General features: G+C 34.1%; 2 protein-coding genes across 2 annotated transcripts in view; one reads left to right on the top strand and one right to left on the bottom strand.

Moving 5' to 3' along the window:
- The window catches only part of LOC118187669 (core alpha-(1,3)-fucosyltransferase-like), a 631,908-nt gene that overhangs the window by 22,701 nt on the left and 589,884 nt on the right, over nt 1-19,323 (bottom strand). The gene's annotated exons all lie outside the window — the stretch shown is intronic.
- The window catches only part of Lrp4 (LDL receptor related protein 4), a 1,066,574-nt gene that overhangs the window by 994,300 nt on the left and 52,951 nt on the right, over nt 1-19,323 (top strand). Inside the window, exon 27 of the mRNA XM_085821440.1 lies at nt 16,580-16,798. Coding sequence (XP_085677566.1) covers nt 16,580-16,798 — 219 coding nt within the window. The remainder of the gene's footprint in view (nt 1-16,579; nt 16,799-19,323) is intronic.

Raw genomic sequence — 19,323 nt, 5'->3', positions numbered from 1 at the left:
CCAGATAATGAACTCATCGAGATGATTTTACCACGTCTACTACCGTCAGCTCAAGATTTTCTCGAAGTCCGTTCCAGCTCGCGGTGAAGTTCCAAAGCAGAAGGAACTCGGAGAAAACGCGTGCTAGCCAGAATATCTGCTATCTCTCTCACTAAGACAGTAGAACTTCGCGGTTAAATACCGCTCTTCCACATTAGCATTCAGACGTGATTCTGAAACTACGTTCTGGCCGGAAGTGGTAAATTGAAATTAATAAGCGATAGGAAAGGAAGTTTAAAATTTAACTGTTAATAAAATTCACATAATTCTTTCACTCTTTTAAGAAATAAATGCAGATACAAAAAAATGGTTTTAAAACTGAAAATTCGTTTCGAATCGTGTTAAATTTATTCAAATTAATTTATGTAAAATTGAATGAGTGAGAATTTAAAACTGAAACATAAAAGAAAATTTAGTTTCAGGAGTTCGCAGCAGTAGATATAGTATTTATTCTAGAAGCGAATCAAACTATGTGTAGCTTTTTTCCCATTAATTTAACCATTTAAATATTTAAAATTTTTAAACTCTGCTGTGAGGTATTAGGTTGTAATGTGAAATTTTCAGATTGCAAGTTTTTGTAATTTTTTGTTATTATTCTTGTCATTGTGTACTACTGGCTGTTGTCTTAATTCTACTCGTATTTTCATTTTATCATAAAACGTTTTTCTTCCTATTTGCTATGCTTGAGAGTGATAATAGCTATGCTAAATTTTGAAGTTCAACTTTCTAAAATGCCTCTTTGGGGCACGCGTGCATACATACTTGTTCACACATTCATATGCATACACAGAAGGTACTAATTAACAAAAAAGTTGTCAACGGAGATAAATCTATGAATAGACACCTGTAAATACATAGAGATAAAGAAATCCGAATTTCTTTGTTCAAATGCTCTTTCCCTGAAATATGAATGGTGCGAAGATGCTTTAATTCGTTTACGCTACAACACGAACGACATGTTACTGCATCTACTTTTCCTGCTTTCCTTTGACGCACTCTAAGAGCCATACCACACATTAGAAATATCATGGAAGACCAAACGTTTAGTGCCCGTTTCCTACTGTCAAAGATATAAAATAGCCTATCACTATAAATCATTTTCGGGTACCATTTACCATGTAAAGAGGAAAATGGCACTCCATTGAAAGCTGAGATAACAAGCAAAGAACGTCCATTCAAGTTTTTTAATTCAATGCTGAGAGCTGATTTGGTGAAAACATACGATCTATAACTTTCTTGCGGAAGCGAGGAAAATTCAGGTGTCTTTCCTTCAATAATTAAACCAGTCGAAAACTGTTTGAAATAGATGTTCGTCCGAAGCAGACAAATGCGTGATAGCGCTATGGCAAATAAATTCAAAAACTACTATTTTGTCGAATGTGACATAAAATTTTCGCAAGCTTTTTGAACCGAGGCAAATGATTATTAATATCAGCATCTCTGTTGTGTGGTTCAATGGGACAGCATTAATAATTTTATAATGTTTATGAACTTAACTTTAACAGAAAATTGTGTTTCTCTGGACTTAATTCAATGGAGTATTTGACACTGAAGGTACAAAAGTACCAGGAAAGGAAAAAAAAAAGATTATCATACTTAAGATGTAGCTAAAAAATTTCTTCGAAACTTTTTAAAATAAATTCATTTAATATTAGGCATTAAAAATTGTTGGAACTTCGCTATGGTTAAACTTCAAAATTTGGTACAAAGGGTAAAACCTTCAATGGTGGATATTCGTGTTCTGACACATCTGAAAAAGAAATTTTTTATGATGTCTAAAAAAATTATTTTTGGAATGTCATGAAGCAATTTCTTGCCCATTCGCTTCAAAATCCCAGGAAAAAAATTTAAGATGTCAAAAGTCTGCAATAGCTGTAGGCACTCGCTGATGCAGTCTCTCTGTTATTATTTTTTTTTTTAATTTTTTTCTCGAGTTTTGCCAAAAATTGCTAACTTCCAACTCAACATAGACCGAGTGAAGAGACTGAATTATTCAAGAATTCAAGCAAAAATCCCCCTTCAGGGGAAAATCGATGATATTCTGTTCCTTTTTCCCACCGTACAGCAGGGGAAAAAATGCTCAAAGTTGCCGCACTTATCTATCTGTTTCTATATTTACGCAGATTTTTTATTTTCTTTCCATAAAAATGAATTCCCCCCTCCTCCTAGCTTGCTTTGAATTTGTTGATATTGGTTTTCAGGCATCAAGTTTTGTATTTTTTTTTCTTAAATTCATTATTATTATTATTATTATTCAAATGAGTTTGATTCAACTTTGAAGTTATTATTCCTCGAGCGTACATTTGTGATCGTCAAGGTTTTCAATTTTTTATTTTTCCCTAAAATATTACAGTTGTAGTTCGTTATTTTAAAAAAAGAGAAATATTCTATTCTGCAAATATGAAAAGGAAAAAAAAAGGATTGATTTTTGTAAAAATTGATTTGGTTTGTAATAGTGTGTTTTATATTCTTTCTACCAAATCTTTTACTGTAAATAATCAGATCCATATCATCTAGGAAAGCTCAATATATTTCCGAATTTTTTTAACAGCTTTTGCAAACTAACTTTTTAAATTTTATAACATTATATCACTGGAAATAGAAATTTGAACTCCTTAAACTTCCATCTATTCTTGATTATTTTTATGGTGCAAAACGTTTAAAAATACAGTGAATCATTTCATGGCAAACATGGCGGTTGGTTTATTTAGTTTCGGCAAAGCACTCGAGTGCTATCTGCCTAATGGGAGGGATGCCTTCTTGGAAGACCTTCTAGCGAAAACGCCCATGCAGCCAGCCTCTTTGCTGGCATTCGAACCCCCCGACCGAACTACCAGTTTTCAGCGACTTTACCGCTCGGTCGCTGGTGAGCCTACTTCTCAGATGATCCAGTAACCTTGGAATTATAAATAAACATCGATGTTGATAATTATGATATTTTTACATAAAAAGGCACATGCTAATTCGACCTGTGCAAGCAGTAATTCTTGTCTAAGCAGTAATTTATGTGTAAGCAGTAATTCAGGTGCAAGCAGTAACTTATGTGTATGCGATAATTTACGAATAAGCAGAATTTATATGTTATCAGTAATTTATGAGTAAGTAGTAATTTATGTATTATGTGAAGTAGGAAGTCTTATGCTCAGGTTTAGGGTAATGTTATATGTCAAATATCGTATATCATGTAAGTTTTATGTTTATGTCACATCAACAATGTAACTAATGTAAACCAATGTCACTCTGAAAAGAAATAGACCCTGTACGACCATGTACACCTTTTGTGAAGTATCAATAACCTCCCGGTGCGCCCTTATGGGGCCCCAGGGAGTTTTTGCGCCTGGATAGGGGAGGGCGTGGGACATATGCCTGTTTACCTCTGTTAGACGCCAGGCGTCCCCGCCCTCCGTCACTTGTCACCTGCCACGTGCTAATTCGACCTCATTAAATATACAAACTACCAAAATATCTAATTTCACGGTCAAATAAAATATTTGATTTACATTATGAAACAAAATATTTTATTTATATTATCAAACAGAATTACTTTATATCTTATTAATATTATATTATAGAACCCTCGGAATTTTAGTTATACTAAATACGTCTATGAGTTTCATTTCTAATTTCGTTCATGGCATCAAAACTGTTTTCAAAGGAAACAGCAATTATTCACGTCTGAATCATTAATTTTACCCTTCAGTGTTGGGAGTTCTTCATATAAGCTTAATACTGTGGTTATAGCGGATCATTCTTTATATTATTCATTGCATTCCTAGATAGTTTACAGTAACTCTTTTCTTTTTTTTTTCTGAGAAATTGGTAATGTATAAAAAATTAATGTTGAACTAGCACCAAAAACTCATTTCTGTGTTTGACGTTAGTCCTGTCGGTACCATTTATTTTATGTTGACTTTTCAGTTTGAGCGTGGTTTCTATTTTAAATTTCGCAAATCTTTGATTAACCTTATATTCCGGCAAAAGCGGAAAAAAGCATTTAATTTAGAAATGTTTAAAAATTATTGAAGGTGCTGCTGAAAATTTGTTGGAAGTTCATTTAGTTGAAAATATAGTATGTGGTTTCACAGTACTATGCAAATTCATTTACGTTATGAAATTGAAACGCTTTTAGAGTCTATTACTTAAAAATACGCTTCATTTTTCAACTAGCTTATTTCTTACACTGGCATAGACCTCACCGTATGAAACCGCATCACTGGCTCATCGTATAAAAATCAGTCCTTTGAACATCAAGAGGTTTATTTTTGACCACTTCAAAGTACCCACTCATCTATAGATAGTTATTCATTTTCATTTCGGCTATTCTGCTTCTTAAAATTGGCTCGTTAAATGCCTTTCTCTTACTGCATTTAATTATTTTAGAAAGAAGTTTTGTGTCTTTTAACTGAAATAATTCACTGACTCCAGTCCTTGTTTTTTTTTTTTTTTTTTTTTTTTTTTTTTTTTTTTTTTTTTTTACTTTGGAAAATACATTACATATATATTTCGCAGTAAAACCCTTTTAGTTTTGAGCTAATAAAACTAAGAAACGAATCATATTTCTCCTGTTTGGCCCACCAGCGGCCGAGCGGTAAAGTCGCTGAACACTGGTAGTTAGGTCCGAGGTTCGAATCCCGCAAACGGGCTGGCTGTATAGGCGTTTTCGTGGTTTTCCCCATGTGTAACGTGTATACGAGCCACTTCCCTTAGAAATTCCTCCACGAAGGCATCCCTCCCTTAGGAAGATAGCCCTCGTATGCTTTGCCATAACCAAATACACCACACACACCACATATTCTCCTGTTTCAAAACAGACCATTTTTTGTTCTTTATTATCTATACAATATTCCCAACAATTCTTAAAAGAGAAGTATTCTTTACAGTGTCGCCCAGAACTTATTACGTGCTCCGCCCTTAAGCACTACGCGGAAAGAGAGGGATGTCCCGTGGAGGTCTTTTTAAGGGAAACTGGCTCGTATCCACGTTATCCATGGTAAAACCACGAAAACGATAGCCCACCCACCCCGTTCGTCGGACTCGAACAGCGGACCAAACTACCAGACTTCAGCGGCTTTTGCCGCTCGGCAGTTGGTGGGCCGATATAGTGGTTGTATATAATTGCGGTACCAAAGGGCCCGGGTTCGAATCCCGTAGAAGGCATGGATGTTTGTAAATGTGTAGCAATTTTGCGGCATGGGGGGCAGTCTAAATATATGGCGAGCTGAAAGCCCTCTTGTGTGGTTAGGCGGTAAAGAAGAGGTGTGGAAGACCTCTAGAGCACCCCAGGGTGTTGTCTCTGTAAACTGTGGTGGAAGTAGAAGTCCAACCCCTTTGAGGCTCTGTTAACCAATCTTCCATGAAATGCGGAATAGAGGACAGCAACGATTCCTTACAGCGGCGTAGCTAAAGGTTGGCGATCCACCCTGGCAGAATATTTCTGGGGGCGGAATTTTCCGTCTTATTTCGTTTCTGTTGTTATTTCATTCCCAGCATTCTTTATTTCATGAGGATAACTCACGTGAATCATCGAGGCAGATGAAGAATAATGAGATTCTGCCTTGGCCTATTGAATTGAGAAGAAAAAAAAAACTATTCTAGAACAGGGTTTCTTAAACTTTTTCAGTCGCGACACCTTTTTATCACGGAGATTTTTTCGCGACCCCAAGACCCCATAATATTTACAAATTTTTGTGGGATCTCATAATTATTGCGAAAATCTGACACAGGAGTGAGGGAAACTGTCAATTTTTTCACTTGTACTATAATACACTCATGGACAAAAAATTAGCGTACCAAGAAGTATTCGTCAAAAGGAAACGCAATTTTACATACTTGATGACTACTTTGATATAAGTAAATGATAAGAAAATCAAAGAAAAAGGATAATTTATTTCAGAGAAATAGGCAAAAGAACGGAGGGGTTAATACTCCATTGGACCCTCTCTAGCGCGAATGCACGATGCGATACGATCGGGCATTGAGTCATACAAGTTCTGTATGATGTATTGAGACATTTAGTTCCACATTTGCTGTAACCTTCCCTCTGGTTCGTTCAGACTCGTGGGATGCCCAACTCGTCGACCCAAATGATCCCAGATATGCTCGATTGGAGACAAATCTGGGGATCGGGCAGGCCAAGGAAGAGTAGTAACAGTGCGGACACAGTTCTGTGACATCCTTGCCGTATGAAGCCGAGCATTGTCTTGTTGAAAACTCGCTGCTGGGAGCCGTTGCATAAGTGGCAATACATGTGGTTGCAGGATTTCATGAACATACCTCTGGACTGTCATAGTGCCAAGGAACAATACTAGGGGTGACCGTGTATTGTAGTCAATGATATCCCATACCATCACACCAGCTGTGGGAGCGATGTGTCGCTGTACAGCAAAGGCAAGATTGAGGCGTTCACCACGGACTCTCCACACACGAACACGATTGTCATCACTGCCGAGATTGAATTTGGATTCGTCGCTAAAGACGACCTGGTTCCATTCCGCTGCAGTCCAGTTTCCTCGTGCTCGTCACCACTCTAAACGGAGGCGTCGATGGGTGGGCATTAAGCGCAGCATTCGTAATGGGAGCCGCGATACCAACTGTCCTTCAGCCAGGCGCCTTCGTATGGTTCGAAAAGACACAGGGGCCCCTAGTGAAGGAGCTACCTGTGCCTGGATGGCGGCCTATGAAGCAGTTGGCTGTACGTGTGCATTTCTTACGATGTGGCGGTCTTCTCGACGACTGGTCTGTCGAGGGCGTCCTGAGCCTGGTCTTCGTGTACATGACATCTTTCGGGTCCACTGGTCCCAACTCCTCCTCACAACACAATCAGAGCGGCCTAATTGACGAGCTACTCGCCTAGCTGACCACCCAGCTTCCATCATCCCGACGATTCTCCCCCTCTCAAACCGCGGCAACTGCTCATATGGTCTTCGAACACGGCGTAATGGCATGTCTACCTCAGCTCTTCCTTTGTAAATGATTCAGCACACTCAAACAAGCTTTGGTTATCTGTTTTATTCCCCAGAGTACGACGTTCAACGTCCTCTACCGGCTATACGTAATGCGCAATCACGCTGCATTTCTAATCATTTGTATATCTCTCTGATATGTACCTTCATTGCAAGTTCCGTTACGATAACGCAATTATTTCTTGGTGCGCTAATTTTTTATCCATGAGTGTATATTATTGCAGTTTTAGTTTATTAAATTTAATATCTAATTTTAAGACATAGAACAATGTGAAAGTTTTAAATTAGTAACAGACGAAATGACAGCGACACGTGCAAAGCAAGGAAAATAAACGCTTATATTATAAAAAGAATGCGTCTAAATGTTTCCGTTTATTTCTTTGTCTGCATTGTCTTATCTTTATCTATTTTCAGATACATTGTGTAAAAACATTTGGTAATTGTAAAATTATTATAATAAGTTAAAGAAATATCAAAACTGCTAAACCTTTTGGCGACTCCCTTCTGTACGTCCCGCGACCCCCGAGGTTTTTTTAATTTTATTTTATTACCATACAAATTGTGTGACATTTTGACATTATTTTAGTTATTTGTTTGCATATAAAGAAGGGCAACCAAATCAGAGACCGCCCCGGGTTTGGGCCACTTGAAAGAAAGAATGTCACAAGGAATTAAAAGCATTGCAGTGGCTTTTGCCTGAACAACAATTCCCAAACTTTTTGAATCTCGGAACTCTTTTTAGAATTAGCTCTCTGACAAACCTCCTTAGGACCATAATTTGTCTATGTTCAGGAAAAAGGTATAAGTAGCAGCAGAATGGAAAGAAATATCTAAACATTTTGTGCAATGCCATCATACGAAATTATATTTAAAAATTCCCCTTAATATCTCAGTTTGTTCTCATCATGATACTGCCCAAAGTTAGCCATGCATTAAGGTTATTCGAAAGTTCTTAGCAACATAATAATTTGTGTTACAACATCTATCTGACATTATTCCTGAGAGCATCATTAAAGTCATTACAGTACATTCGGTTTCTGCAAGTTAAGCGTTACATACGTTTCATTTCAAACACATGTGTGCTTATACTTGTTAATAAAAATTTCTAATATTACAATTTTATTTTATTAGCATACAAATACGAAACTCAAATAGTATGTCAAAATAAACGACAAACGTATTTAATTTCATATGGAATTACATGTATAAATTTATTTGAAATACTACTACAGCTTATTTGCGAATATATCCAGTATTAAATATGAAATCCTTGTGTCCCGAAATACCACTTATTTAATGCATTTGCGCAATAATAAATTTTTCAGTGCTTAGACTGTTTACAAGCCATTGTTTTGAAAAGTTGTGTCGTGCTTCTCCTCCTTTGTGAGCTATAATTCTGCTGAAAGACCTGTTGCCAAGTGTGATTTAGCTCTGCCATTATAATAAGAATGAAACATAATTTAATATGATGGCCAACGTGTCGTATCTGCGTAATCATTTATTCGAAAGCTAAAATTTCTGAATGCCGCCAGTTTTCTGATTCCAATGGTAGCAAAATACCGTTTCAAAAAGAAAAATTACTTGCATATTGCTTTGTTAAAATAAGCGTTCACTACAATGTGATTTAAGCGGCTCATAAATTTAGATCTGTTTGTTGATATGGGAACAAATAAATAATCTCTTTGAAATGAAAGCAGCAGAAATTTATGTGATATTATTTTATATAAACGATTGTTTAAGAATACAGGCTCGCTAGGTAAAGAAATTCAGAATAAAACCTTTTTATATTAAACAATTTTTAGTTGTTGTTATTAAATATTCGGTACTTATGAAATAACTCCTATATTTTTTTAATTCGAATCAAACTTTCTCCAATCTTTAAAACTCGTCTTTCTCTTAACTCCTTCACAAATAAAGAAAAAAAAAATTTTTTTTATTTAATGTTATAAATAAAGCAAAACTTCAAGTCTACCTTTAATGTAAAATAAATAAGAACATAATTTTTTTAATCGTGTATATTTATAAAAAGCATATTTGAAATTTATAAGAAATATTCACCTTGTCCACTGCGTGCTGTGGTGTAAATGGTAACACGTTTGGCTGGTAATCGAAAAATCAGGTATTTGAATCGCAGCTACGGCGCAACTGATTTCTAACTCTCTCTGCTCCAAAATTATAATAGTCTCTATAAATTTAGTAAAAACAAATTGCGTAATTTAAACGCTTACACTTTGAGGTTACTTTCCTTACATAATTCAACAAAATATATTTGAGTTAGATCTCAGATTTCTTTTCATTTTCTACAACCTTTTTAAATCTTATCAAGTGTCGAGAAGGATGTATTATTGCAGAGTTATTACAGTAGTACATCAAACTGGCTCCACCATTATTCGAGTGTCTAAGACCACTGAATGCTCGTAGTTCCACTTGGTTTTGATACTGGGTGAATTGGCTGGCTCCAGAACTGGCTGGTTTTTCATAGTTTGCCCCATATGTAGAGTGAATACGAACTAGTTTCCCTTAAAAAGTTCTTCATGAAACATCTCTTCTTTGCCTTTTTCAGAAAAACCTAACCTAAACTACCAAAATTAAACATGGGACAGAACTGTCCAGAAAATTATAGTATAGCACTCCTCTAAATCGGGATATTAGTAACCCAGGTGCACTAAAATTGCAGTAATCATGGTCTGCTTTTTGTGCAAGCTTCTATTAAATCTAAGTAAAACTATTCTTTTCAAAGCATTTTGTGTTAAAACGTTTATTGGGTTTTTAGCTAGTGAAGTTATTTGAGTATGGCAAAGCGTACCAGGGTTATCTGTCTGGAGGAAGACGTATTTCCTTGAAGGACTTTCTGAGTAAAACTGACTCGTATTCACTTTACACATGGGTAAAACCATGAAAACTAATCATGCGACCCGCCTGTTTGCTTGGAACTGAACCCAGATGAAACTCTTAACCTTTTCCCGTGGGCTATAGGGGCCAATTTCGAACGTATTATGGCCATTTAGTGGCTTATTTTAAACGAAAGGAGTAGAAAAACAAATCGACAGTGTCTATTAAGTGTGTAAGACAGTGTCTATCCATATAAAGGAGTAAATTTTAAATCTCCATAGTTTACTGAAATTTCTTGAGACACATTTAAAGTAGTGAAAGTGCGGGACATGTATGTCCCAGCCTCCTGGAAAAGGAGCGGTCTTATTCGTTTGACCGTTAGTAGGGTGTTTTCCGACTACTATCTGAAAGATTTGAATACTAATCGATATAGTGTTTAGCGATGATGCAGCGCATCTTGGGTCCAGGTCAATTCCAGGAGAAGGCTTACATGTTTCTAAGCGTATAGTGTGTTCGACTTGAAGGCTTTTAAAACACTAGTGAGTCGAAAGTCCTCTTGAGTGGCTTGGTAATAGAGAAAGTAGGGTGGAAGGTGCACACCACACAATGTTTTCGTTGATGAAGCTGATAAATGAGTATTGACCATGCCCAACGAATGCATTGAGTTGCAAATGTTGGACCATTTGGGGCAACAAGAACATAAAACTGTTCAAAATGAGTTAATTCTATAAAAACAGTTCATATACGCTTTCGAATTATAAAGCAAATATTAAGCATCGAGTTTTATATGGTTATCATGGAGTAGATGTCGCAACCAGTAAATAACTCAATATATTACTGTTTGGAATTCGCATACAAGACTTTTCAACCAATTTAGATAGCCCCACGTAGAAAAAAAGAAGAGAACGACATTCGCGGGTTTTCGCGATCGATGATCCTTTGTTTGTTAGAACAGCAATCTCTCTTCAGTTAGTTATCTACGCCAAAAAGTATTAGTTATATATATTTCTACGATCGTCTGAAAATTATGATAATAGATAAGAAACTTTGGACTCGCTTCATGTGCTTTGTGCAGCTGTGGTAACAGCGATGAAGATGTAAAGGATATTCTTCTTGAGTGCGTTCATTACATCCAGCAGAGGAAGATGTTTCAGGCAATTCTGACACGCTTGTCTGTATCTTGGCCACCAATTTTTTTCTGAATTTCTCCGGAATAAAGAGACAGTTTCTGATTTCGAAATTTTATTCTCAATTTAGATCATTTAGTTCTCTTTATTTTGTTAATTTTTGAATTTTATTTTTTAAACTTATTTTTTTAATCCAAAGTAACGTTAGTCCATAAGAGCTATTAATTTCAAAACGGCATTTTGCGTTGAAGCACCAAATTGCTGCCACCAAGCATTATTGCCCTGTATTATATATATTTAAAGGAATTAGGTAATGAAAAATATGCATGAACTTATGTATGTTTCTCGCATATTGAAAAAACAATGGTACCTAGAGTTATCAAATTTTGAATAACGTAGCCTTCCACGCAAATATGAGCATTTGGAAGCCCGAATTTTGAATTTAGAACTTGTTTTATTGTCTGTCTCATATTTTGTAAAACTTTAACGAATATTTGATTAACAAACTCAACGATTTCAAAGCGAGCAGTGGCAACAGTGTACGAATAGAAGACAATTTTTATTTCCAACGCACGAGACATTCTATCGGAAATTCTAAAGATATGCTGCGTTTAAATATCTTTAGCCGAAAGGGTCATTAGCACAAATGCTCTCGAAACGTGTATACTTGTGTAAATAAAAAAAGTCCCTTTGGGCGTAATATAAAATCTGAAAATCTTTCAGACGTTTATCTATATTTATTATTTTTATTTATTTTGTCCATTTGTAGTGCTATTATGCATTTCTTTATTTATTTTGTAAGCGCTGTAACATACTTAAGCCTATTGAGTAACTTACTTAAGTGTGAGCCTTGTGGTATACTTTGTGGGTAATGAAGAGAGAAAAATTGCAGTTGACCAAAAAAAAAAAAAAAAAAACAGATAGAATTTGCTGAATAACTGCATGCTACTTTAATACTGTAAAAGGATACTGAAATACTTTAATACTGAAATACTTCTGTCATAATTTATCTTATAAATATTCAAAGTACTTTGAATATTGACAGCAAAACGTTCCAAAAACAATCAACTCCACAATTCGAGATAATGCCAGTTTCCTGTAGCCTGACAAAACTATGAATGATTTAATTATTGAATGATTTAATTGAAGTCCTGTTATTTAATTATTGTCCTGACAAATGTGCCATTATCAGAGGTGGTCATTTAAGAAAATAACCACTATATGAGGTTTCAACTAAATGTAATTTTTTTCAAATAAATAATTCACGTTTTATACTCCCAAGACTAGTACATTTAATATTACATAAATATTCACAAATCTATTTCTATTTCAAAAGCAATTTATGAAAAACACATTTGAAATTTTCTTCATCAAACTAATAATAATGAAAATTAAAGTATGCATAAAAATGATTATATGTGTTTTAAAAAATAGCACAAAATATTTAATGTAAAAATGTGGTTCTAGTCTCATACTTGTAAAGAAAAATAGACCAAAAAGAAAAAACAATGTAAGCTACTATGATCATCTAAATTTTCACATAATTTTAGTAGTGGAAAAAAGATTCCTTAAGCTTGTATCTCTTGTCTACCCCATTCAATAAGTAATAAACACATTAAATACTTCAATGTTTATTTCATTAATAAAACTTACCTTTTTTGCTCGCGAAATATAATTAGTACATTTTTTAAAACATAAAAAAACATTCTTTTTGCTCGGCCACATCACATTAGTCGAAAAATTCAAAATTAAATCATGCAAGATCATTTTTAAGTAAGGTATGCTCAAATTTATTAGTACATAATATTCAAATGATAAAGCATCTACATGAACAAGCTTTAAAAAAGTATTTCTAAACTGTAATCAAAAAAGTAAATTTTCCAAAATACAGTTTCAGTAGAATGCAAAAACTACATTTCTGCATCTGCACACTGAAACAAATTATCAAGCCTGAAATTATCACTTTTCAGTCTTTAAGCACATTGTTTTTCAGGATAAAAGTAAAAATGGAAAATCAATTTCACGCTCAGAAACTCCATTTCACAACTACAGTCAAAAGTCGTTAATTCGGACACCCATAATTCGGAATGATCTATAATCCGGACATCAAAACTAAAAACTTTCTGCGCATGCGCCGCGTTGACACATGCGCAGAGGCGTTCACCTTTTACGACTGCGCATATGAGTGTGCGCAAGTGCAGAATACGTTTTCGCGTGCGCATTTTATGTATAATGGACGTATAAGCTAAATAATTATCTATTTCAGTTAATGTTGATGATTGCGTTGTTCCTTAATTTTCGAATTGCATCCGGCTTATTATTTTTTGCAGACTGTAAGAGCAATTTTATAAAAGTAAGCTTAAACTTTCGATTATATCAAATAGAATTTCCGATATATATTTGTTAATATGTAAAGGATCTAAAGCGAAAGTATGTTTTGAAATCCGAAATCTGTTTATCAATTTCACGCTGCTCGGCGGCGGGCGCGTAATGAATTGGAAGTTGATTTGTCAGCACTATCTTTATCTTCAGCGCAGATGTTTTTATTTTATTTGGCTTATAATTCCTTACCAAATGTAGTATTTCATCTCGATATGCTCCGTCTTTGATATGATTTAAAACAAGTTCCTCGTCATTATAATTCGCTTCCGATAGCGAAGAAAAGTGACAGAGGTTATTGAAAACAAAAAAATTTCGATTGACAAATTAGTCGGTGTTCTTGACACAGCAATTATAGGACTTGAACGGCGGAACTTTGTAACTGAACAAGAAATTATGTCTGTTTAATAGAATTAAAGAGAAAGTATTATCACATGAAACGAAGCAAAACTTAAACAACTTACATTGAAAGAAATGTTTAATAAAGTAAACAAATAAATATTAAGCTTTTTCTTTTTGCAAATTTTGATACCCTTTAGATCATAATTGTTCTTTATTTCATAAATTACGGTTTCATATTTTTAATTTTAGAATTTCTGCATGCCATCTTACGAGATTTAAACTGATGATCTATAATCCGGAAAAATCGATAATCCGGAATCGCCGAAGTCCCGACGAGTCCGGATTAACGACTTTTGACTGTAGTCAGTTATCAGCAACGTTCTCTCAAACATTAGACACGATTACACGTGAATGGCTTTAGTGGTATATTCATGGTCAGTGCTGGTATTTTATTATTTATTACTAATTTCTAAACAGTAAAACATAGTAAAATTTGTAATACAGGAAATCCTAGTAAATAATATATTGCATTACTACAACCACGTAGAAAATAACACCACCATCACACAACAATAACTAGAGCGGCGCCATATTGCTTGTTTGGGAAACTTCTGAGAGTGGGGGAGGGAGGGGGAATTTTTTCTTCACGTCAGCGTTAACAGGGAGAAAAGTTTTGCGATTGTGAATGAACTTGTTCGCGTTAAAGAGATGTTGGTTGATACCGGTGTTTATTTGTAATATCAGAAATGTAAGTGCTTATGTGTGTGTATTCAGAGAACCAACTCGTAGCAAAAACCACCTCCCTAAGACGACCGCCTCTGAAAGAGACCAGTATTTCTGAAAACATAAGTATACTTTGGAATTGAATATTCCCTCTGTAAGGCGACCATTCGCAAAGAAAATTCTGCAAGTGTGTCTGGTCGCCTTAGAGAGATTCATTCCGTAGATGCAATCTCCCTAAGATGACCACCTCTAAAAGATAAACGTATCTCTGAGAACGTGAGTATCTATTGGTATTGAGCATCACCTCTCTAAGGCGACCACTTGCAAAGATGAACTTTTATTTGCGGCTGGTCGCCTTGGAGAGACCTCGTTGTGTGTGGTGTATATGATTACTGTTATTGTTTCCGAAAAAAAAATTTAAATAAAAAATATAGCATATTTAGTAAAAACCCTCTCTAAAACGACCACCTGCGTTTACAGGTTACTCTGGTGGTCTTAAAGAGATCATATTTTCATTCTGTTAATTTTATTGTTTACAAGAAGTATATTAACGTCAGATAAAAAAATAGCACAAACCCATATAAACCAACAGAAGATTTATTATTATATTGATACCAGTAAGAAAACCAGCAAAAGTCAATATAAACCTATACAAACCAGTACAAATTTCTGCCATTGAATGTTGGTTGTATGGGTGTCAATTGATACCAGTAAGAAAAACCCACAGAGATCAATAGAAACCAGTAAAAGTCAATAGAGACCATCAAAAATTCTATAGGTACCAGTAGAAAGTTTTACTGGTTTCTATGGGTCATTTTGAAACCAGTAAAAAAAACCCACAGAGACCAACAGAAACCAGTAAAAGTCAATAAAAACCCATAAAATCTTATGGGTACCCATAAAAAGTTTTACTGGTTTCTATGGGGCATTTTTAGTAGGGGTAATTTTAAGGAATTTAATATAGGTAACATTTTATATAAGGTTTATATTTTCGCTAGATTATTTTATATATTTATGTGAAAAATATTAAATTAGCATTTTCTAAATAATGTTGGAAGTAATAAATCTGCGTAAGATCGCATCTGTATATGTTTATGCTAATTATTAGATATGGGCTATTCGATATGGGCATCTTCGCTTTTTTTCCTTCATTCGAATATTTCTAACTAAAAATCAAACTAAAATTAAATATTTCAGTTTAGAATTTTAATAAGAGTAGTTTTAAATACTTTCAACAGAAGCAGTCATCAAATATCGAACGAAATTTTTGCAATTCCAGTTAACCATTAGTATCATATCGTAGCGGCTTTGAGAGAACATTCTTAATTTTCTGGAGAAAATTAAGCGTTCCATGTTTAGTGTTAACTGTGTTAAATTTTGAAGTAATTCTGTTTCCTCTCCATTAACTTTGATTTTAAAATTTATAAAAGATTTAAAAAAATCAGAAAAGTTTCAGATTACGTCCAAAAGGGCGTTTTTTTAACATTTTATGAGTTACCTTTATTTATTAAATATCATGTTCTTCGCACTTAAACCGTAAAATTCAGTTCAAGAGCAATATCGCAAAATAATTTTAAATTGACAATTTCCTTTAGAATTTCCGATACACAGTCTCACGCGCTGGAGATAAAAATGTATTTTTGTACAACTTTGCCATCGCTTGCTTTGGAATCGTTGACATTGTTAATCAAAAATTCGTTAAAGTTTCACAAAATATGAAATCGATAAAAAATTCCAAATTTTAAATTTGGGCTTCCAGATGCCCATATTCGCAGTAGGATTACGTCATTCAAAATTTGATAGCTCTAGGTCTCTAGGTTTTGCCACAATGCGAGAAACATACATACATTTAAGAAGATTCTTCATTATTTAATTTCTTCAGCTATAATACAAGGCGATAATATTTGGTGGCAACAGTTTGAAAAGTGAAACGGATATTCCAAGTGATTCAACGCAAAATCGCAAAACGAAAACAATAGTCCCTCAGGGACAAAGCCCTTTGGACTAATAAATCTGAATCGTTGCTCAGTTATTGACAAATTAAAACTCAAGATTCAACCATTTTGATCAAGTATGCTTCATTTGCTTTGTCGTTTGTGTTATATGTGTATGAGTAAAACGTTTCTAGTTAATGTTTTCATTAAATATGTAGTTATGAGCATTTTCTATACACAGGAGAGCAAGTTGGAATGGATCTGGGATCCGAACAGTTATATCGAGTGACCTAATAACAGCTGATGGTTTAGCAGTTGATTGGGTTGCAAAAAATCTGTACTGGACTGATACTGGGCGCAACGTTATCGAAGTAGCCAGAGTTGATGGCACTAGCCGAAGGATTTTAGTTGACCTGGATTTAGATGAACCTCGCGCCATTGTCGTCTTCCCAAGAAAAGGGTAATGGAAGTTGCATTCCTTTAGTTCTAATTTTACATTTATTGTTACATTCTCTATCGTTATTTATTATTTCCTGTATTTAATCATTCGGGTCATAAAAAAATTGTTTCACAAATCTTGTGTAGCATTGCAATTTACTAGATCCGTTATCAGTTACATTTAAAAGAAAAAACAGGTTAGTAGTTTATTCAAATTACATTACACTATAAATTAATTCCGAAGCTCTAGAAATGCTGTTCAAGCACGTTTACTTGAGAAAATAAATTAATTCTTATTACTAATAATTGGATTCTGGAGTTTAGAGAAAAGTTTATCAGGTAACGTTTTTCCAAGTCACTGAAAAAAATAATAAGGGCTTCCCAATCTTTTAAAAAGTATGCTTTTTTCCATTTAATTGAAATAGAATATAGAATCTTATTATTATTAGAAACCTGTTTGCATTTATTCTATTTGTAGAAAAAAATTACCGTTTTTTTACTATACGTATTTTCCTTGAGAAAATGATATTATCGTTCTTCACAATGTTAATTTCATTGGAAATATTATATTCATATCATTCAAAATGTAGGTTTTGTGATAGGAAAAAAAAAACATTTTAAAACAGAGAAAACATAGAAAAAACATCATCTTCTAAAAAACAATAATGTCTTATAATAATGCTCCCAGTACCAAATTCAAACGGACGAATTGGTTTGGAGAGTTTTCGTGATTTTCTGGATGTGTAAACTGAATACTACCTAGTTCCCTTTAAAAACCTCCTCCACGAAGGTATTCTTTCCCTTGGGCAATAATAAGCCTTCGTGTGCTTTTCCGTAATCCAGTAAGTTGTCTTAACCTTCTTATATACTACTTTCGTTTTATCCCGTCGACCGAGAAACTTCCACCAAGCTGCACTACTTAACACCTGTAACGTGTGAGTATTGCGTTGCAACACATCCATAACATCTGCGTTTTCGTTTGATGTAACGCCAATTGATTCTCGATATGCCATGTTTTGTTTCTTATACATAAGATTATAAATTAACTGTTATAGGGTTTTTTTTTATTTATTTATTTTGAAAGAAAATTATCAAAATTTGTGACATCCCTTTTACAGTACTGCAATTTTACAGTGGATTATTTTCAAAGTTATTGGATCCTACTATCAAAAAAATCTGATGTGTACACCACATGACTTCCTTGTACGGAATATTAAATTATACGCATTTTTTCTAGCATTTTATTTAAACTTATTAGATTGAATTAAACACCTACTTCGCCGACAGCGCATAAACCATAATAGAATAAATGCATTCTTTAAAATTCACTTTGTTTACCATAGCGACACTCTGGCTTACTTAACAGTGTTATATTTCATTCATATTATAACTCAGAATGCACAAAATGTATATCATTTAAAGAATTATCTAATCGTTGCCACATGTTCTATTCAAATACTATAATAAAGCTAGAACTATGTATAAAAGAAACTATGTATAATGTATGAAATTATGTATAAATAAACTATGTATAAAAGAACTATGTATAAAAGAAATTAAGCAAACAAAACAAAACAGAAACAGTTTTCACAAACGATTGAGTATTTCTCATTTAATTAATTCAGTTCTCACTTCGCGAGAAGGCAAAAATACATAAAAACTCAAAATATTTATATTAAAAATTACGAAGTAAATCTCAAACGCTTATTTCCTCGAAAAAATTCCAGAAAGAATTAAGCATGATTTAATTGGCAATAATAAATGAATGCGTTATCTTTGTTGTTGCTAAGCTAAGTTTCTCTAGATTGGCAACAAATCCACTACTCTCCTGTTTCAAATGTAGATATCAATGGCCTCCATTAAAAAAGGCTTAGCGGCAATTAAACAACTTTAAAATTGCTGATAATTCTAAAAACATTGCACACAGATTTACTAAAGGCATAAAACCCTTAACCGGAAGATAAAAACAACATAATTCAATCATTTTTAAAGCAAAAAATGTACAATTTACAAACATATAAGAGTAAAGAAACTGAGATCACTGAGCCGGGTAATAGAGTGGATATATATATAAATATATTTATATACGTTTGGTGCTGCCGATTGCAACCAAAATATGAGGTGCACATCTACATGTTATAGCAGTCCTATATACAAAATTTCAACGTTCCGAGGCTACTCGTTTTTGAGTTATGCGAGATACGTACGTACGTACATACGTTCGTACAGACGCCACGAAAAATTCTCTTCAGAATTAATTTTAAAGCAGTTTTATAATTGTTTTTGAAGGAAAAGAGTATTTTATTCTGTCCTTACGTACAGATATGACGCAAAAACATCGTTAAATTGCATTCGATTGCGGTCAAAATGGATATTTTCGTTGAAATATGCTGCCTGAAACTTTTCACGATTACAATACTTCCTTTTTACTTCGTACAAGGAAGTAAAAACGTTTGTCTTAATTAACATACGGTCCGCTGAATGTTGCAGGTTTGGTTTATTTGATTTTTTTCAAAGCACTCAAAGGAAAGGATGCGTTCGAGGAGG

The sequence above is a fragment of the Stegodyphus dumicola genome, chromosome 7 (genome assembly GCF_044657685.1).
Source record: "Stegodyphus dumicola isolate Sdum_Otavi_A_Nest chromosome 7, ASM4465768v1".
NCBI lineage: Eukaryota > Metazoa > Arthropoda > Arachnida > Araneae > Eresidae > Stegodyphus > Stegodyphus dumicola.
The sequence above is the reverse complement of the archived record's forward strand: the minus strand, read 5'-3'. Positions and strand labels throughout refer to the sequence as shown.